Source organism: Oryzias latipes, chromosome 13, assembly GCF_053564925.1.
Source record: "Oryzias latipes strain Hd-rR chromosome 13, Olatipes_Hd-rR_3.1".
In the NCBI taxonomy this organism is placed as follows: domain Eukaryota; kingdom Metazoa; phylum Chordata; class Actinopteri; order Beloniformes; family Adrianichthyidae; genus Oryzias; species Oryzias latipes.
This window is the reverse complement of record NC_136249.1, coordinates 33,214,547-33,235,290: the sequence shown is the minus strand read 5'-3', so window position 1 is coordinate 33,235,290 and position 20,744 is coordinate 33,214,547. Positions and strand designations below refer to the sequence as shown.

Here is a 20,744-nt window from a genome sequence, read left to right as displayed (position 1 = left end):
TTTTGACAAACCTAAATTAAAGAAAGCTGTTTGAATTTGAGTTTCCAGACGAAAGAATCAAAGCTTTTCTATCCTTTAAGCTGACTTTTGTCCGTGCACATTGAGTTCCTCTGTTCCTGCAGTCAGATGATTGTTTTTCAAGGCGCACCTTGACGTCTGCACGCCCACGCATGCTTTTGTCAGAGGAGACCTTCAAAAATATGCAAATGATGTTCCGCTCATTCCTGGTCCTTAAGATCCACCACCCTGCCTGTTTCTCCAGCTCTCCCTGCAGAGAGAATGGGCAGCCCTATCAGCTTTCTTTATCACACAGCTACAGACCCAGGTTTTTCACCAAAATCCCGGAAACCTCATTTTCCTAAACTCCACGCTTCACTTAGGAGCTGCAGTTGTGGATTTTGCAAACTTGGCCGACGTTTTCATCCAAACCGGACGTGCCGGAGGTGTTTTCACCTGTTCCACAAAGGGTTCTGGTGACTGCGGACGCCAGCCCCCACCCCCACCAGCATTTTCTAGTTACCTGTTGTAGAGTTGAGCGGCAACAACATTAAACCTGTCAGAAAAGCACAGTACTCGGTTTGATGGCTCTAACTTTGGAGTTTGGCCCATCTTTTCCTGCAGGAGGTTATCAGCAGAGACTCCTCCACCTGAAACCATCTTTCCTCAGAGTCTTAATGAAACAAATTCCTCCCCGTCTCCCCATCCGAGGAACAGACTCTTCAAGGTCCAGCTCGGGTGTCTTTAATGATGGAAAAAAAAAAAAAAAAAAAAAAAAAACAGGTATTCTAGTCCTGAAAGTCCTCCTGGCTCTGAAACACTGCCTTCATTCATGATCTCCTTTCTACCTCCCTGCGCCCCCTTTTTTTTTTTTTTTTCTTTCTGTCCCCTCGTTTTTTCAGACAACTGGAACCCTGCACTGCCACTTCTCCAACCGGCTGAGGCCTGATCTCCACGGAAGAATTACTGCGGAATATTTTCACCATCTGCCCTGGATCGGGAACGTTCTCCTACGGGACAAGCGGGAGCTCTTCTTCCAGGACCGACTGCTTGTAACCAGGTCAGCGTCTTCTCTTTACCGGCACGCTCACGCAACTGTCAGAGCAGACCAAAAAAACCTCTAAAGGGTCCAGATTTTTAGGGCTGACTCTAAATGATAACTGTCTAAACACGAATGTCTGATAATTTTTCAAGAAAACTAGGAATTGGGTTTTCACATTTCGTTTTCTGCCCTCTGCACGGTTTAATTTTGTAAATGAAAAAATCTTTAGTTGTGTGTTAAGAAAGAAAATCCGCCTTAATGTGTTTCAGGCCACAAAAGGTTCGGTAAGGTCCTGCAGGAGGAAGCTTCAGTGGTGTAAAAAGTTTCACACTGAGTGTTTTAGGATCATGCTTCAAAAAAGTGTTTGGTTGCTGTTTCCTTGACGACAGAAACTACCTGAAAGTGTGGAAACAGGGAGTCGCTTCCCCTGTTGTTGATCTCTTTTTGCTGCACATTCAAACACACACCTGAAGCTGGAGGGCTGAGAATTGCCTGAACCTGGAGGCAGAAAGATGCCGTAGGCTCCACCTCACTGCATACAACACCTGCTCCAGCCTCAGACGTGTCACTTTTGGGGGTCTTTTAAAGCAACATGACTCTTGCTTTGGGGCGACCGCAGAGAGCCATGGTATCTGCTGGATTTCAGATTTTGGGCATTGGCCTGGGCGTCATGGTGACCTGCATCCTCCCTCAGTGGAAGCTCTCAGCCTTCGTTGGTAATGACCTCGTCACAGCTCAGGTGACATGGGAGGGGGTCTGGATGAGCTGCTCAGTCCAGAGCACAGGCCAGATGCAGTGTAAGGTCAACAACTCCATGCTGGCTCTGAGCACAGATGTGAAGGTGTCCCGCCCCCTCGTCATCATCTCCATCCTGCTGTCCATCGCCGGGGACAAGTGCACCAACTGTGTGGAAGATGTGTGTCCCTGTGAGCTACACTGCCAACCCCATCATCCCGCACGGCGCTGGGACCCTCCCTCTTCATCGGCTCGGCGTCGGCTGCCCAGCTCATTCTGGGAGGCGGACTTCTCAGCTCCAACTGCCCCCCCCCCCCCCCCCCCCCCCAAAAGATAATATCTACGCCAGGTTTGAGTCCTTGCCCAGCTTCATCCAACGGTTCTGGCTGGGAGGAGGAGGAGGCGAGGAGAGGTGGTTCGATGCAACCGTACCCGAAAAATTATAACCTGAATCCCAGCTGGGACGCTCCCCCACCCTATTGATTATTTTCTTTTCAGAGTTTTTTAACTTGTGACTTTTGCAAATTTGTAGAAAATGAAAGTTTTGTTATGAACGCAAAACTTTTTCATTTTTGTCACTTTCATACAAAATGTCTAAATATTACTTCATAAATACTCCAAAAAAACAAAATATGGCTCAATTTAACAAAGCAAAACAAAATCCTCTCACTGAGAGTAAGAAAACGACAATGTCACACTAAATAGTAAAACTGCAATCATGATCAAAGGGAAAAAATAACGGATAAAAGAACAAAATAAGGTGAGGAAAGAGAAAAAAAAAGAAATACAGGGTTCAATACCAAAGCTACGACGCCCTCTAAAGGTGGAAAGGCTACAGCGCTTCTTCCTGCATGAATAATTTGTGTAATCCTTCCATTTTCTGAAGTTAAATCCACTAAAATAAATCCAATAAATATGAATAATTTGCTGCAGACCTTTAAAGCTAGAGATACTGTGGCAAAAAGAAAAAAAAACAACTGGCTAAAACCAATTGGAAATATTTTCATGCATTTGATTTTGTTTGTTTAATCATATTTTCACACCAAATCATAGTTTAAAGGATTGCTAATTGGAAAAGGTAGCAGAAGATGAGTTTTCCATAAGAACAAATGAGTTTTCCTCTAGTGATGGGTCTGATGGTCTTCACCTATTGTCCCAAATACTCTTAGATCTTTTCAACATAATCTAGATTATATATACAAACAACATCCGAGCAGTCAAAATGACTGCCATGGTCATCCTGGTATTCCAACAGTATTCTGAGTTTGGCGGCAGAGAAACAAACTTTGAACATGCGGGACTTTTTTTGACTTAAAAATGTTTCTTTTTCTTTTATTTATATAGTTGCTATTATTAAGCCTTTCAGAGTAAAGTGCAACAATATATATAATATATTACTTATTAGACACTAAAGAATGAGTTTTTATGAAATTAGTTATTTTCACAGTTCGTTTTCCGACTTGATCTCTGAGGCTCCACCTTTCGCCGTTTTCACCCTTTTTCTCGCCTTTCGTGCCGTCCATTTCATGACATCATCCTAGAGCCGGATTCGGCAGCGTGTCTGCGTTTCACCCAGGAAAACGTACAACATCTGAACGTTTGCAAAGATGGATGTGCATGGTGTGCACAGAAAAAGAAAGTGGGTGTGTGTGCTAGCCTGGAAGCGGGGCTGGCAGCACGGACTCTTCCTGGAAGGGGCTGTTCTCACTTTGTGATGTCACAATGTCAGCACCCCTTCTAGTTTTTGTGGATTGGGAGGGACCGGTGAGCGCAGGATTTTAGAGGAATACTCAGAAATGTGCGAATGGTTCAAAATGCAGCTTTGGGGTTGTTTTTAGTGATGAATGAACAAAAATAACACTTTAAAAAGCTTAAAAAGTTGATTTTGAAATTGGGATAAAGTTGGACCCAAAGTCATCAAATCTGGTCCTTTTTGAATGTGTTTACTTTTGAATTTGGCCAATCCCTTTGGAAACACTGCCCCCTACTGTTAGAAGAAGAAAGCAGCATCCAGTTATCAAACATTCCTATTAAGAAGTTTAATCACAAAAATGGTGTCCAACTTGCTGACATGCTGACTTTCTACAGTTTTCCATCACTATGAGGAAACATTTATTTGGTTTGGTTGGAGTGAAATCAAACGGGGAGCAGCAGCTCTTCAAGACGAGTCATCCGCCTTCCTGAGGACGACTTGGACGTGATACTCTTGAGATTCCCTGAAGTGCACATTTTTCTTCTGCTCTTTTTTTAAAAATGTCTCCCATTGTCACCGTTTGTCTCAGGTCACGTTGCATAACGGCGTGTTTAGGTTAGTTGTAGTTGTTAGTTGCCTGTGACCTTGAAGCTTGCGTTTCTGGCCGTCAGCACAGCTAAAGGACACGGCAGCTTTGTTTGTGTGTAAACTTTTTCTGACCAATGGGAACAGTCCCCCCCCCCCTTGTCCTGTCTCTGTCCCACTCTGGACTATAAACTGCAGAGACGGTAGTTTCTGTCACCTGTTGGTGAGCGTTCAAGCCTGCGCGATGGTTTCTCAGGGGATTCAGATCAGCGGCATCCTGCTGGCCGTCTTGGGCTGGCTGCTGGACGTGATAGTGTGCGCCTTGCCCATGTGGAAGGTCTCTGCCTTTGTTGGGGCCAACATCATCACGGCTCAAACCATCTGGCAGGGCATGTGGATGAACTGCGTGGTGCAGAGCACGGGTCAGATGCAGTGCAAAGTCTACGACTCTGTGCTGGCTCTGCCGCAGGACCTGCAGGCGGCTCGCGCCATGTGCATCATCTCCATCCTCTTGGGGATCTTTGGGTTGGTTTTCGCCATCGCTGGTGGAAAGTGCACCAACTGCATCGACCACGAGAAGTCCAAAGCCAAGGCCTGCATCTGCGGGGGGGTGATGTTCATCCTCTCGGGCCTCCTCTGCCTCGTCCCGGTCTCTTGGTCCGCCAATTCGGTGATCAACGACTTCTACAACCCCATGACGTTTGAAGCCCAGAGGTACGAGATGGGGGCCGCCCTGTACATTGGCTGGGCTGCCTCGGGGCTGCTGCTGATGGGAGGGGGGCTTCTGTGCTGGAACTGCCCGCCCAAATACGAACAGCCCCGATATGTGCCCAAGTTCACGCCGGTGAAGGCCGCCTCCACATCCAGGGAATACGTGTGAGATGTTCCTGCACGGACTCTGAAGAAGCGATCCTTCCAAAAGCACCGAAGCTTCCCCCCATGAAGTCCTCGCTGTCTTTCAGTGAAGTCCAGCACAGAAACAGAGACTGCGTTCCAATTTCACAGCAGTGAAACCCATCCGTGGAGCTTCCCTGCTCTTTCTCAAACTTTTGTTCAACTCATTTTGGGGAAATTTTTACTTGTGTTTTAGTGCCTAATGTTAAAACTACACTTTTTACTGATTGTCTTTGTTAGAAAAATGTAAACTTTTCACTTTTATTTTGAAAAAAGAAAAAGGTTATCTGCTTGAGATGTTGAACGATGTGCACTTTGAGCTGTTTTCCAGAGATTCCTGGAAATGTCTGAAGTGAAGACGAAAAGTTTGGCTTTCTGATCCTCATAGGAAGCTGGAACTGTTGCCTGAGGGTCATGACCTTTGAACACAGGAAATCTGTGTTCACCTCTAATGTTTTCTTCATGGAATCAAGTTTTAAAAAAGCCTAATGTAAACTTTTTGGTTTTAAGCCTCTGTACTTTGCAACTTTGAATTAAACTGAAGTCAAACACGGGAAAGGAGAAGTTTGTTTTCACAGCAGTCAGCAGGAATCAGCTGATGAAAGGTGTGTCACCCGCTTGTTTACACTCCAGTTTCTGTACGACATGCAGGAGGGAACTTCAGGTCCTCAAAGCTTTTTCTAGCCCCTCAGCTGAAAAACCAGCTTTTATTGTGGCGGGAAGCTCTTCATGTCCTAAAACTCTTATTTCATAGAAATAAAACACAGACAACAGAAAAATACTTCTGAAATTGTGAAGGTTAACATTTTTTGGCGAAAGTGCCTTCAGCAATGTGTTATACAGTGAAACTGCACCAAAATACAGGAAGAGGTCGGAATTTGAACTTAAGTAACCCTGAAAAGGAACAAATCAGGAGTCTTCTGTCATGACGTTTTCAGTCGTTATGCTTTCCTAAGAAAGGTTTTGTAACTTTTTCTGTCATGAAATCGTCATGGAAAAAAGAAAAGGAAGCCCGTCCAATCCAAAATAAGCAAAGGAACTGTATAGCACGGTGGTGGAGGAGTCATGATTTTAACTGTATTTTCTTTATATCAAATAAAACAGTCTGTAAAACCGGTTTCTGTGACGTAAAAAATCCCCAAATTACGAACAACTTCTACAGTCATTCTGGTTTGTGTACTGTTACGCAATTCTCGTAAATTCATGAGATCTACAGTCGCAAAGTTACAACTTTAAATCTCGTTATATTACTTTTTTTGGTGGCCTTCATACTCTGTCGTACATGGGAGCAGGTTTGGAAGATAAATGGATAGATCTCCCCCTTGATGGGTGCTGGGGTTGTTTGTTTGTTTTTTTGCCCTAGTTGACAGACGTTAGCATCACAAACTCACTTTGGTTTTATTTCCTGATGAAAGTTCGCTGGTTCATCTCCGTTGATGGTGGACAGATCGTCTGCTGATCTTGATCCTGTCAGAGTGTGGTACTGTTGGGCCACATTTCCTGTTGGGCCAGACATTAGTGGAGGTAAGGCCTGACGATGACCAATAAAATGGACTTGCATCTTCTGAATTTGTGCCAATGTCTGATTTGGAGTTAAGGAGATTAAAATGTTTAAAAATGGTGATAAGGATGGAATGGATGGTGTGCTGGTAGCCACGTCTACATGTCTATGAAAGCTGTAGAAGCTATCAGAGAACTGGGGGGATTCCATCTTTGACTGGGTTTCACTTGTTTCATTCTGGAATAAACAAGTCCCTCTAAGCAGAAGTCCCCTTCATTTTTCCTGAACAGTAAATCAAGCTTCAAATGGTTTCCGCTAAAGTTCCACAAATTATTCTGACTAAGAGTTTCATCAGAGTTCAACAATGTTCTCAGAACCGGACGGGTGACTTCCTGCAAGTCTACAGTGCAAAAAACAAAAACAAACCCTAAAGATTGATTCTAAACAAAGGAATGAAGGAATACGAGACAACAACCAGGAAGGACTGGAACCTGAGCTGATCTAATTATGGAGTTGATGAGGGAAGACATGTAAACAACAGAGGGATAAAAAAAGTGAGTAAATGTCAGTTTCAAACCAACAAAAACCAAAATTCTGTCAAAAGATAAGATTTAGTCAGATAATGAAATCAGGAACTTGGTTTCAGAACTTTGAGAGAGTAAAGGAGCTCTCTTATCATCAATCTGCATTTTAAAGGTTGTTTTTAAGCCCCGGAGGCAGAGATGATCCATTGTTTTAAAGAGTATGCCACGCCTCCTGAGAGAAGACGAGGAATCCTGTTTGACCAGAGGAACTCACCTGACAACAAGGCAGCCCTGCTGCCTCTCATTCTGCCGCAAACAACAGCACAGAGAGCAGCGTCGATCCACCGCCGAAAAGAGCCTCTTCACCATGGGGAGGGTCGTCAAAGAGACGGTGGGTCAGATCATCAGCTTCATAGGCTTCGTCCTGGCTGCCGTGTGCAGTGGGATTCCCATGTGGAGGGTCACCTCCTACATTGGGGCCAACATCGTGACGGGACAGATCGTGTGGGATGGCTTGTGGATGAACTGTGTGATGCAGAGCACCGGCCAGATGCAGTGTAAGCTGAACGAGTCGTTGATGAGCCTGACGCCGGATCTGCAGGCGGCCCGGGCTCTGGTCATCGCCTGCCTCATCTTCTCCTTCATCGGCTTCGTCCTCTCGTTTGTTGGAGTCAAGTGCACCAGCTGCTTAGAAAAAGACGCTTCCAAAGCCAACACAGTGATCATTAGCGGCTGCCTCATCATCCTATCGGCGGTTCTGATCCTGGTTCCAGTGTGCTGGTCTGCGTCCGTCACCATCACGGACTTCGTGAACCCTTTGACCGTTGCTACTCAGAAGAGAGAGCTGGGATCTGCCATCTACATCGGCTGGGTCTCGTCTGTATGTCTGCTTATAGGAGGGATCATCTTCACCACTTCATGCCCCCCTCATAGTAACTACTACCAGAAGAATCAAGGTGCACAAATGTACCCGTATGGTCCGTACATGAACCGCTCCATCTACCAGCCTGCGTACGCCCCTGCATCCAGCATGCCGTACTCCGCCTCAGGGACATACGTACCAGTCAAGCCCAACGCCGCTCCGGCCATGTACTCTCCTCGACAGTACATCTAGAAGGAAGGACTTGCTCAAAAACTGCATTCCTGCCACGACGGCAGCTTAAGACAGCTTGTGTTCTGGTTCCCACCAATGACCGGAATTCCATCTGACTTTGAAATGACATTAGATCTCTGTGATTGCAGAGCCTGCAGAAAACTGGCCCTGTTTTCTTATTTTGTCCAAAACTCTTAAAACAATATTGTGTCTTATCAAATGTGCGACCAGGAAAAATATGTGTAATGCTTGGCTTTCATATTCCCATGTTGTTTCCTTGAACACAGACCATGTTGTGTAAGAAGTGCTGCTTTTCTGTCTGCAACAGACTGATTTGAATATTTCACTGCCAATAAATGGATGATTGTGAGGAGTTTCCACTTTTGTGTGGATTGATTCATAAAACGCATCTGGAAGTACTAAAAAAAGGGGAAAAAATCATTTATGTTGGTGAAGACTTTTTTAGCACGACTAGAGTAGAAACTGGTGTTTAGATTTAAAGAAACCCCATCTATTTTGCTCAAAACATATATATATATATATATATATATATATATATATATATATATATATATATATATATATATTTATACACATACTTAGACCAGAGTAGGACAAACTCTTTTTGTCATGTGTCATTATGAATTAAACTCTATTCAACAATCACCATAATTAATGGATTCATTGTGTGTTTGTATGCATTAGTACAGAATATTTTATTTATGATAAGGAGCAATTATAACATCAAAAAGACATTACTGTTTTCTTTTCTTCACTTAGTATCTAATTTTAATTTTATTGCCTTTTTCCATTCTTTTTTTGCTGAAACTGATTAAAAAAACCAAATCAATCGATCAATCAACCCTGTGAAACCACAGTATTATTTATACATGTTCATGTATTACATAAAGCATCACAACTCACAAAGAAATAAGTAATAAAAGACAACTTTCTGTTTTTTTACCCCTTTAAATAAATAGAACGAATAATAAATTGTCCTTGAAAGATTATTTTTTTGTATTTTCTACACTTATCTTTCCTCTCTGTGATAAAAACAGAACTTTATATGGTTTGGTTGACAATTTAGTCCAAAATTGTTTCCTAGAATTGAAGTTAAGGTGCCCCACCCTAGAATACAAAGACTGGCGATTCTAGAATTGAACCACCAACCAGATGTCACGTAGACTAAGAGACTTCCTGGTGCTGAAAAGGCCCGGGGTCTGAAGGCATCTTGTGATGGAAAGTCTTCTTCCAGCTGGTCTGAACAGACTTTCATTGTTCTTCTGTCTGAACAGGAGTTTGTGTCAAAGGTGTTTATGTATAAATACAATCAGTCGTTCTTCTTCCACCTCTGTTTACCTGCAGACTAATCAAAGACTGAGGTGTCAGTCGCTTCAGCCTGAAGGTAAAACTGTGAAACTGTTTCCAGCATTTAGTGGTTGAAACTAAAGGCAGGAAGAACCCATAAAAGGCGTCTTCCTGACTTCCGGTGAAACTCCGCCCACTGTCGGCATTTTGTTTTGACCCAAAAGTTGTGACTGGATGCAACTTTCCAAAATCTTGTCCAATCCGAACCCAGCATCCGGTTGAGTTTAAATCTGGAGAGACGTTCATCTCGTCGAAACTGCCTTGTCTGCCTGACATAATGAAAAGAATCTGGTTGGACAGGTAAAAGATGGGTCAACAGGGAAGGGCTTCACTGACTCCGCCCCCGACCAAGACCTTAAAACCCTGTTGATGTGCAGAAGCCTTCACTCACCTCTTCAAACTCACCTGACTTGCTTGTTTGTTGGACTTGATCGCCTTCTGAAGATTCATCATGGTGTCAATGGGACGGCAGATGCTGGGCTTCGTCCTCGGCATCGTCGGCTTCATGGGGACCATCATCGTGTGCGTCCTCCCCATGTGGAAAGTGACGGCCTTCATCGGAGCCAACATCGTCACGGCACAGATCATCTGGGAGGGCTTGTGGATGAACTGCGTGATGCAGAGCACAGGCCAGATGCAGTGTAAGATCTACGACTCCCTGCTGGCGCTGCCGCAGGATCTGCAAGCCGCCAGGGCGCTCATGGTCCTCGCAATCATCGTGGCCATTGTGGGAGTCATCCTGGCCGTCGCTGGGGGGAAGTGCACCAACTTCATCAAGGAAGAGCGCGGAAAGGCCAGAGTGATGATCGCTGCAGGGGCCGTCTTCATCTGCGCCGGCATTCTTGTCCTCATCCCAGTGTGCTGGTCTGCCAACACCATCATCAGGGATTTCTACAACCCCATGATGACCGAAGCGCAAAGGAGAGAGCTGGGAGCCGCTCTCTACATTGGCTGGGGCACTGCTGCTCTCCTCATCCTGGGCGGGGCACTCCTCTGCAGCGCTTGCCCTCCCTCGACCGAAAGCCCAGAGTATCCGGTAAAATACGGTCCACCCACGTCCTATGGCCAACCCAAGTCCTACGGTCAACCCAAGTCCTACAATAGCGGCCGGGAATACGTCTGAGAGCACCGTCCTGCAGCTGAAAGACTGTTTTTCCAAAAACTCCTACATCTCCAGCACCGCCGGTCGAACCACTGATGAACTTTATGAAACTGGCTCTTCCGAGAAACCAGAGCCTGGAGAAAAGCCAAGAACTTCTGGAATGTGACCATAAATCTAGCCGAGATGGAGAACCTGCATTACCTGCTGCGTCGGCACACCTGGACGACATCTCTTTGTGATCTTTGAAACAGAGGAGCAGAAATATGTACACTACAATACTCTCAAAACATTAGCAACCTTTTCTGAAGTTACACTGTAAAACTTTTGTTTGGTTAAATCTTCTGATTGCTGCTTTTACTCATTTTTAATGACGATTTTTTTTTACTTTTATTTCAAGGAGTATTCAAAACTGGTCAAAACTGTATTTAAATTCCAGTAAACTTGATTTCATCAAACGAGGCAGATTTTCTGTATTTGCTACATGGAGTGTCTACATTTACTACACATGAGTCCAGATTCTGGTTTGCTCCTTAAAACGTAGCTTTTTGTCACAGTAAACACAACTAACAAGTTTAAAAAATTCCTCAAACTAGAAGAATGGAAAACAATGTTCCCAACCGGCCTGAGAGGTTCTACCTGTTCCACGACCAGCGGGGGTTTGTTTGGTTTTTCTACAGGGAAATGAATCTGACGTGTAAAACTTTTAGACTGAGATACTGGAATGTGGGCTCTACATCAGTCCACTTTCAAGAAGAAGGATGGGACAGGTTTTAAACTTTTGCTTTTGCATGTACTGAGCCTTAAGGGTCACAATTCAGACGAAAGGATCTGTAAAATGTCCACATGTGAGCGTAAATAAACAATTACAAAAACACTCAACTTTTTGCTTTTACTTAGAGAGATTTTAAAATATTTAAATGAAGATTATATCATTTATCCTTAAAGTACTTCTTGTTGCCACCAAATTAAATTTATGCACAGATTTTTAAAATGGTTAGACGTTTTAAACAGCGGATAAAGACACACGAAATGTTTTAAAGGACAAATATAGAATATTGTAAGTCATAGGCCACAATTAAATGAAGTAGAATTAACAAAAAATTCTCTAAAGACTCAGTAAATGTTTTAATTTACTAGTGTGATTTGTTTTAAGGAAACTGTCACAGCCGTCACCTAGACACTATTATTTATATATTATAAGTTATATTTTATTTTCCACATCCAGTAAAAACTTGATTCAAAAAAACAAGAAAAGTTATGACCTCATCTGAATAAGCTTTTATCAGTCTGTGCCCTGCAAGTTCTTTTCCTTATCTTCACGATGACGATGTCATCAAAGGGGACGCACCCCGTCACTTTCTTCCACATTCCAGACTCTACAGGGAAAAAGTCCCGAAACCGGTTTGATGAATCAACGTGCACGGCAGTCTCAGCTGAAAACAAGTTGCTTTCAGCAGCGGCGCGTGACACTGTCGTACTGGTCAGGAGGAGAAGAGCAGGTCTGAAAAGGAGGCGAACACGATGTCAGTGTGTGTGTCCCTGACGTGTTCTCCCTACCATGACAAAGGTGGATGAAGGTGGAAAGATTTCATGTAATCCATGGACACCAGTGAAGATCACAAATCATTGAAGAAAAAAGGTTCAGAGCACTGTCTAGTGGGTCTAGATGACCCAACTCCCAATGGTAAAGTGCCTAGGATAGCACAAGGGTTACACCTGACTCAAACACCTTTGGTGGTGTTGGTGGCTTCTTACTTAAGTGATGGTACATCAACATGAATGTATAGGTTACAGTCCTTGGGGTATGTAAGGAAAAACCATGCCACACCGCCACTGCGTACAATTTGCGCAGATGAAAGTTGGTCATAGGTGAGAAAAAGTTGTTTTTTACATGAACTTCTCACAGATGTGTCACATATGAACCAGGTTGAAACCATGGAAGAAGTTTGCAAAAGACCATGAAAATCAACGTAGAACGTGATTACATGCAACTCAACAGGGATTTGTGCTTCAATTACGTAATTTGAACGTGATGTGTGCGCCGTATACGCAATATAAAAGTGATCCATCAGTGGTTAGTGCATGAAAAGTCTGTTTGTTTGCCAGATGTTGGGAGAGGTAAAGCTCAGGTGTTCAGGTGTGGGGGATGTAGGGAGAAACCACACAGTTTCTCAACAGGGTGTGGCTTCACGTTTACTGAGTATGTGAACTTAAGAAAAAAGTTTGCTCTCATTTTAAAACTATTTCACTTCTTAGAAAGATGATTAAAAAAAACTGACAAAGGAAATTTCTGCCTATTCCCTTAGAGGTGTCATCAAGGGATAATTTATCACAACAACATCTGCAAAGGGCATCGTTTTACTGGACTACTGATGCAATTTTTACCAAACCTCTACATAAAAATGAGGAGTTTAAGGTAAATTTAAATGTAGAAGTGAGGATTAAAGCCCCACTTCATGTGTCTTTCGTGTAAAGAAATTCAGGACTTACTTCTGACCTTTCTGTTTAGACCTCATACTACAACCGAAGTATATTTATTTTTTTGTGTTTGGAAAAAAAAAACTAACTAAAACTGTTGGAGTCACGACAAAAACATCAATTTTTTTAGGAACAAGAATCGACTTTTCAAAGTAATTCACATAAAAACCTCAAACTGTTTTTAAACAGTAAACTGGTTGATTGTTGGTATAAAACATTAGTCAGAAATTCAAAAGGCTTGTGTTTACCATGTTTTGCAGAGACTACAGCTGGATTACAGGCTCTTTTCCTAGCAAAAAGTATATCACACGTTAAGTTTATTTTGTAAGTTGAGTATAAGTAAATAAAGCCAACCATCAACCAAGGATACGTAGTGTAGCAGGTACACTAATAGAATAACAGACTAAATTAGAACATTTTAGGTTTATAATATGTAGTATATAAAAAGTAAACGTCTAGTAAACTGCCTTACGTTTGGTATAAACTTGTAGTACACTTAAATGGAAAACTTTTTGCTGACAGTTTGAATGAAACCTAGTAGTAGAAGCTGATCAGTCAGATTAATTGAGTAAAACTGGTTTAATCCTTGTGCTATCCTAGGCACTTTAACATTGGGAGTTGGGTCATCTAGACCCAGTAGACAGTGCTCTGAACCTTTTTTCCATCAACACGATCATCCATCAAGGGTTAAAATTGGGATCATAGTATTGGGACCAGCGAGTTTGACTCCTCATGCTGGTTCGGCTGCTTTGGCCTCCATGCGCCACAGTGAAAAGCAAGACAAGCTGTTTCATGTCATCTTCCGTTTTTACTCACGTTATATTTGGGGCATTTTGTCGAATGTGTGCTTTGGCAAATGCTTGTTGTCTCTTCCCATCCTCACCTTGACTTTTTTAGTGGTGACACCTGTACTTTTAGCCCTTGTGCTATCTTAGATGACCCCACCCTTACATTGGTGTGTTATTCCTACCATGACAAAGGTGGATAGAGGTGGAGAGGATTTCATGTAATCCATGGACACCAGTGAAGATCACAAATCATTGAAGAAAAAAGGTTCAGAGCACTGTCTAGTGGGTCTAGATGACCCAACTCCCAATGTTAAAGTGCCTAGGATAGCACAAGGGTTACATCTAGTCTTTTTACATACAGTAAACCCTTGTTTTTCGCGGGGGGTTACGTTCCAAAAAGAACCCGTGATAGGCAAAATTCGTGAAGTAGAAACCTTTATTTTTTTCTTACAATTAATATACAGTTAAATACTCTATTATACATTGAAAAGGAAGAACAGACCATTTTACAGGCTCAAGCATTTGTTTCACAAATAAAAGTACTTTAGAAACGTTTTTTTTTCCAACAAACAACTCTGTACTGTACTGTCAAATAATAATTTTAATCATCTATGTGAACAGAAGGCTTCTAATAGCGGAGATTAGCCCCGCCCACCGCGACCCGAGTAATTGGATTAAACGGGAGAAAATTTAAAATGATTATGAAAAAAATACAAAGTACAGTCGTACAAATAGTGACTCAGGTGTATTTCACTGCTCTTCAGACTGAGCCGCTGCATCCTGACTCCGCTCTGCAGTGTTTTCTTCTTATGAAACCCACGGTGCAGGTGTGTTTGTTCGGGAGAAGAACATAGTGATAGGCAGTTGTTGTCACTCTTTTTCTATGGGTTTTAGAGAAACTCGAAATTGCAAGAGAATTTGCACGTACGTAACGTAACGTAAATTTGGCACGCTGATTTACGTACATGTACATATTAAACTGCAACGTTATTGACGCACAGGTAGAGAAGAAGCAGAGTGACTTTTTAGCCAATCAGAATGCAGAACACAATGCACGATGCAAATCCGTGAAGTAGCGAAACCGTGAAAAGTAAACCGCGTTATAGCGAGGGATCACTGTATATCAAAGGTTTGTGAAAATTTGAAACATTGAATATTTGTTTTATTTTATCTGATTTTGTTCTATTTACTATTTTATTATGTGACAAGTTTGCTTTTTTTTAGGGTTTTAGTCTGTGATTTCACCTATTAATGGGTTTCAGACTGTTGGCAAACACATATAAATACAAATAAAAAGCATTGAATTCCCTTATCTCTTCTATAAAATAATTCCCTTCATTTATTTAGGCTCTGAATTTTAAATATGTTGTGGTGCTGGAGTGTTACTTTGGAATTAAAATAAATCAATAACCTGAAAGTTGGATTTCTAGAGGAAATAAAATGTGTCTATTCAAAAAAATAAATAACTACGTTTTTTAAAATTTTGAAGTGAGTGCTTTTCGGTGGAAGTAAGTCAAATATCTGAAAAAAGCGTCTTTTCTTGCATTAAAAGGCTTTTTTTAACATTTAAGGGAAAAACCTCACGTGTGTCGTCTCTGATGACGTATTCATGTACGTTCCGTACGTCACCTGATTCGTTGCTCTCAGGTCACATGACTCCTTTTCCACCGAAACCGGCGGAAGCAAGTCTTGTTTTGGAAAAGGGAGGTATGATCACTATTCGCGGTTCTTTTTGAAAAGTGCTGCAGGTTCCTATGGCAACCGCAATTGGTTTCCTTTAACAAAACAGGAAAATGACTCATTTACATGCAATAAAACGCCTGGAAACGCCACACGAAAGATTTAAGACATTACTAAAGCTTTGACATCATGGGACTCTAGGTAGAAATGAAAAGATTAGCACTGTTTTAGAAAAATGGTGATTAATCAAATGGAAATTTACTGTTTCCTTTTTACTACTACCAAATATAAATCAATCAATTTGGGTTTTTTTTAATTAAAGGAAAAAAATGTCAAAATAAAATGTATCAAAGAGTAAAAAAGATTTAATAGCAAGAAATATAAATTCTTGTACTTTTTTCTAAGTTACTTTTTAACGTTTTTTTTATTTAATTTAATTTAATTTGTGGTTTAAAATAAGTGTTTTTTCCTCTTGTTCTATGAATCTCAATTCTTTACTGTCTATGTTTGCCTGTTAACATGACAAAAATTCCAGACATGGAAAAAGTACCTTTGGATTACTTCTGTCAAAGTACCTGAAGTCAATTATTACTTCTCTGCACTTTAGTGAGAGTAGCAGAGCAGCGGCTTCAGAAATACTGAGCAGGTTATCTATGTTTATTTTTTTACAGACATGAACATTTTAACACTTTCCTCTCTTGTTTAATCTCTGAAAGTTCATGGAGAAAAACATCAGAAATTGCACTAAATAAAGGTGAACCGCGATACAGCGAGGAGACTCTGCATTCAGACCAGAAACAAAACAACCAATTTCTGCCTCCGGCCTATGATGTCACACACTTGGTGTCTGCAGCCGAGTCCCTCTCGATTATTTTGATTTCCGGTTGGTTATTGAAGTCCTTGACTCTGTTTTCAGAGACACTTGGTCCCCCACGGTCTCCTGCTGTTGGACCTGCCTGGAGCTGAGTCCACCAAACTCCAACTCCCCTTTAGAATCAGACGCTTCTCCAACGTCGAGCTCAAATCTCCGCTTGCAGATCTTCCATCTGCCGTTTGTGGTTTGAATCCAACGTTCTTCCATCTTTCAGATCCAACCATGGTGTCCATGCTTGGCTGCGCTCTGGCTGTGATTGCTGGTCATGTGCGCCACAGCCACGTGGCGAGTCACAACGCTCATCATCATTCATGAGGAGACAGGTCCTGCAGATCCTGTGACTTCTTGGTGCCTTTAGCCTGGACCTTGAGGGGCCGTCCTCTGTGGCCCTCGCCATCGTCATCACGTGCTCCGCCGGGCTGCTCATCTTCATCCTCATCTTCACAGGCCGGTCAGGGTACCAAGCTGGTCCTCGGGGTTTGTCAGGCGTGGTGCTCCTTATCGTCTGCTGGACGGTGGACCTCGTCCTACGGGATGACCATGGCGCTCCAAGACCAGGAACTTGGAAGGGTGGAGATGGGGGCGTGTCTTTACATCGGCTTTGTTGCAGTCGTAGCGCTGGCGTCCGTGTGCCAGTTGGCCCGTGCAACAAGACGTCTGGTTTTGGCCGACGTCCCTGCACCGAACTGAAGACAGGGAGGTGCAGGGACCCACCACCCGTTTGGGCTCACCCTGAATTGCATTTTCATTTCCAGTTCCTGGGGGTCCCCCGTCCTGTGGTGGAGCGTCGCACAGCCTGAAACTTTCCAGCGGACTCGAACCCATCATCTACCAGTTTCAGGACAGACGTTCTACCATGAGGCCTCTTTTTCTGCCAACACCCGAATAAAACCAACATTTCAGTCTTCTTTTGTAACTCATACATTTTCAAAATAAAAGCCTTCCTCTTTACATTTTCTCATGGGACTTTTTTTTTCTTGTTTACGTTTGAAAAGAGCGAGAACCAGTTTGTCAGGATCTGATCACATGTCTCAGAGACCAGCGGTCTGAGGTGAAGCAGGTTTTGCTCTGTCAGAGTCTGCTTAGTAAACAAACGCTGGAACCAACTTTGGATCAGGTGGAGATGTGAAGTTTACAAAATAACGTTCTTTGTTGAAGAATCTTTTTTGGGGGGAAGATTTTAAATTTAAAAGCGAGCGTCAGGAAAGTTTTTTCAAGCTAAAGATCAGAGGTCAGATTTCTCGTTGACCTGACAGGAAGTGCCTGCAGGTTCCTGATGTTAAGCGCAACATTATTCCCAGCCAGAGTCCAGCTTCTTTGACTTTTGTCAACACTTCCTGTGTCCCGGCCTGAGTGGAAATCCTGTCATCAGCTGCTGATCAAACATCCGTTCTGTGGAGGATAAATGTGCCGTCAGCCACAGACATTAATCCTCTGATAAAACTGTGTTACAAACAATTATTTATGTTTCACAATACGTTTTCATAAAAATATTTATTGTGATTTGTCGGAAAAAAAAGGTTTTATTCCTTCAAAAACAATATTCTAACACAAGTTTGGAACAGATGAGCCCGTTGTGATGTCATTCATCTTTAGTCAAACACTGACTCCTGCTGTCTGTTCTGTTGACTGACCTCATTTGTCTTTTTACACGTGTTACAGACCCACACATATGAAAAGGCTGTTGTCAACGTGTTCTTGTGGCATTTTTCTGATGATGAGGACATTTAAAAAGAAAATTAAGCTTAAGATTATTTCTTAATTTAAATAGTTGTGAATCAGGAGCAGTCACAATAATACTGTTTGGAAGAGCTTGTAGCTGTGACAAAGGTGCTTTAGTGGGCGGGGCCACAAGCTCGCTGCTCCGCTCCATTCTGATGTATCCATTTACAGACAAATAGATCCATGAACGTCTTTGTTTTCCTCGTCTGCTCTTGAATCTGGATCTAAACTGTACGGCTGGATAGCTACGATACTGGTTCCCATTTTTGTTGCACCGTTATTGTTAGGTTGGGGATGTGAGGGGCTGTAAGCTAGAGGGAGAGCGTGTAAACAACAGAAAATGAAGGCAGGCGTACTCCACGCCAACAGTCCCGCCCACAACTCAGAGAAAGGTTTCTAATGGACTCCTGCTGCTCTGCAGAAACTGCATCCTAGAAAACGACACATTTGCGTAAACCTGATATTTCCCTTTCGGGGTCACGGGCCATGAAGGCCATGGTTCAAATCCCGGCTGGGTCCTTTCTAAAGTTCTGGGTTTTCTCCAGGCACTCCGGCTTCCTCCCACTGTCCAAAAACATCCTTCATAGGTTCACTGACTGAGTGTGTGCCATGCCCCGCCTTCACCCAACAGTCGCCAGGTTAGGCTCTGGGGACCCCAGAAGGGATCAATCTTTTTAGTTTTAGAAGAGTTTTGTCACGGTGAGCAAAAATGAATGCATGAATGTTTGAAATGCAGCATCAGAGGCCTGCTCATTTTCACGTCTCTGTGCTTCTCAGGGCTTCAGAGGCTTCCTCCTGTCCCATGGCGCTGCAGGAGCTGGGCATCAGTCTGTCCATGACGGGCCTCGCCGGCACCATCCTGATCTGTGCTCTGCCCATGTGGAAGGTGACGGCCTTCATCGGCACCCACCTGGTCGTCATGCAGGTCTTCTGGGAGGGGTTGTGGATGACCTGCGTCAGCGAGTACACCGGCCAAATGCAGTGCAAGCTCTACGACGCCCTGCTGGACCTGTCGCCCGACCTGCAGGCCGCTCGTGGCCTCATCTGCATCAGCATGGTGCTGGGCTGTCTGGGGTTTCTCATCTTCCTCCTGGGGGCGCGATGCACCAACTGCCTGGGCCACCCACGCTTCAAGGCCAAGGTCGTGCTCAGCTCCGGGGCCATCTTCTGCCTGGCGGCGCTCACCACAGTGGTCGCCGTTTCGTGGACGGCCAACACCATCATCACGGAGTTCCACAACCCGCGGGTCCCCGAGGTGCTGAAGAGGGAGCTGGGAGCGGCCATCTACATCGGCTTTGTGGCGTTTGGACTGCTGCTCTGTGGAGGAGCCATCCTGTGCTTGAGCTGTCCTCCACAGAGAGTCCGCGGCTCCTCCAGCGGGTACATCCCAGCCAGGACGGCCGCGCGGCACAGCTACGCCATCAAGAACTACGTGTGAAGGTCAAACACAGCCTGAAAATGCACGACTTTTTAGACGGAATACGAAGAACCGGTGGCTTAAAAAAGACTCAAGGACGTCACTGCTGATGGAGCCACTGCAGAGCTTAACCGCACAGAACCTCCGTCTGACATTAAAGGCATGTGTCGTGGTCCATCTGTGACCAAAGCCCTCAGTTCCTCTATACAACAGTGTTTAGTGAGTTTCTGGACATGTTCATCAACCTAACTTAGCACTGATCATGTTTGTGTTGATGAAGCACAACCAGAGTAACCCTGTGTGTGAAAAGCCTCGTCAGGTTTGTGTTTAGATCCAAAGTCTTTGATCTGTTCATACAAAAATACATTTCTGACAGAAGCAGCACAAACTCCTCACTATTGGGGTGTAACTTGTTATTTTTCAGCTTTTAATTGGATCAATAATAGAAAAAGAAGAGAAAATTCCCTTTCTCATCCTCCGCAAATGAATGCATGACCTAAAGTCTTGAATAAATGCGATACTTTCATTGTGTTTTTCCTTTTTTCAAACCAAATCAACCAAATCAAACAAAAAATCATTACAATATTTACAACACGTTTACATTCATTTACAAATGTTTATTGCATTACGCATCAAAACTTGAAGTAAACTGGTTCCTTCAGAGTCTGTGGTGATGATGCGCTGAAGAGAAGAGGAGATGGAGACAGCTGGAGGGTCGGTGCGTCACTTCTGTGATGAAGGTTAAGTCTCTGTGAACCGGAGCGGTTCCTCGGTCCCGGAGCGGTTCCTGGGTCCCAGAGCGGTTCCTGGTCCCGGAGCGGTTCCTGGGTCCCAGAGCGGTTCCTGCGTCCCGGAGCGGTTCCTGGGTCCCGGAGCGGTTCCTGCGTCCCGGAGCGGTTCCTGGGTCCCGGAGCGGTTCCTGGGTCCCGAAAACGGTTCATGATCCCAGAGCGGTTCCTGGGTCCCGGAGCGGTTCCTGGTCCCGGAGCGGTTCCTGGGTCCCAGAGTGGTTCCTGCGTCCCGGAGCGGTTCCTCGGTCCCGAAAACGGTTCATGATCTCGGAGCGGGTCCTGGGTCCCGGAGCGGTTCCTGCGTCCCTGAGCGGTTCCTGGGTCCCGAAAACGGTTCATGATCCCAGAGCGGTTCCTGGGTCCCGGAGCGGTTCCTGGTCCCGGAGCGGTTCCTGGGTCCCAGAGTGGTTCCTGCGTCCCGGAGCGGTTCCTCGGTCCCGAAAACGGTTCATGATCTCGG

General features: G+C 43.9%; 4 protein-coding genes and 1 pseudogene across 4 annotated transcripts; all 5 read left to right on the top strand.

Annotated features, from left to right (window-relative positions):
* The first annotated feature begins 869 nt into the window (after positions 1 to 869).
* cldnj (claudin j) lies at positions 870 to 20,019 on the top strand. The gene is made up of 2 exons (XM_004075234.5): positions 870 to 1,057; positions 18,854 to 20,019. The coding sequence occupies exon 2, from the start codon at positions 18,879 to 18,881 to the stop codon at positions 19,512 to 19,514; it is 636 nt and encodes a 211-aa protein (XP_004075282.1). The 5' UTR covers positions 870 to 1,057; positions 18,854 to 18,878; the 3' UTR covers positions 19,515 to 20,019.
* Positions 1,494 to 2,399, top strand: LOC105355451 (claudin-3-like; annotated as a pseudogene).
* On the top strand, positions 4,198 to 5,504 carry LOC101160928 (claudin-4). The gene has a single exon (XM_004075237.5). The coding sequence runs from the start codon at positions 4,297 to 4,299 to the stop codon at positions 4,930 to 4,932; it is 636 nt and encodes a 211-aa protein (XP_004075285.1). The 5' UTR covers positions 4,198 to 4,296; the 3' UTR covers positions 4,933 to 5,504.
* On the top strand, positions 7,201 to 8,434 carry cldnf (claudin f). The gene has a single exon (XM_004075236.5). It carries the CDS (start codon positions 7,339 to 7,341, stop codon positions 8,083 to 8,085), a length of 747 nt encoding a protein of 248 aa, XP_004075284.3. The 5' UTR covers positions 7,201 to 7,338; the 3' UTR covers positions 8,086 to 8,434.
* Positions 9,792 to 11,408, top strand: cldne (claudin e). Its single transcript, XM_004075235.5, has one exon. It carries the CDS (start codon positions 9,884 to 9,886, stop codon positions 10,553 to 10,555), a length of 672 nt encoding a protein of 223 aa, XP_004075283.1. The 5' UTR covers positions 9,792 to 9,883; the 3' UTR covers positions 10,556 to 11,408.
* Positions 20,020 to 20,744: the final 725 nt, after the last annotated feature.

What these genes read in the sequence shown, in the direction of transcription:
- cldne (XM_004075235.5), top strand. Translation starts at nt 9,884, where the DNA reads ATGGTGTCAATGGGACGGCAGATGCTGGGCTTCGTCCTCGGCATCGTC.
- cldnj (XM_004075234.5), top strand. Translation starts at nt 18,879, where the DNA reads ATGGCGCTGCAGGAGCTGGGCATCAGTCTGTCCATGACGGGCCTCGCC.
- LOC101160928 (XM_004075237.5), top strand. Translation starts at nt 4,297, where the DNA reads ATGGTTTCTCAGGGGATTCAGATCAGCGGCATCCTGCTGGCCGTCTTG.
- cldnf (XM_004075236.5), top strand. Translation starts at nt 7,339, where the DNA reads ATGGGGAGGGTCGTCAAAGAGACGGTGGGTCAGATCATCAGCTTCATA.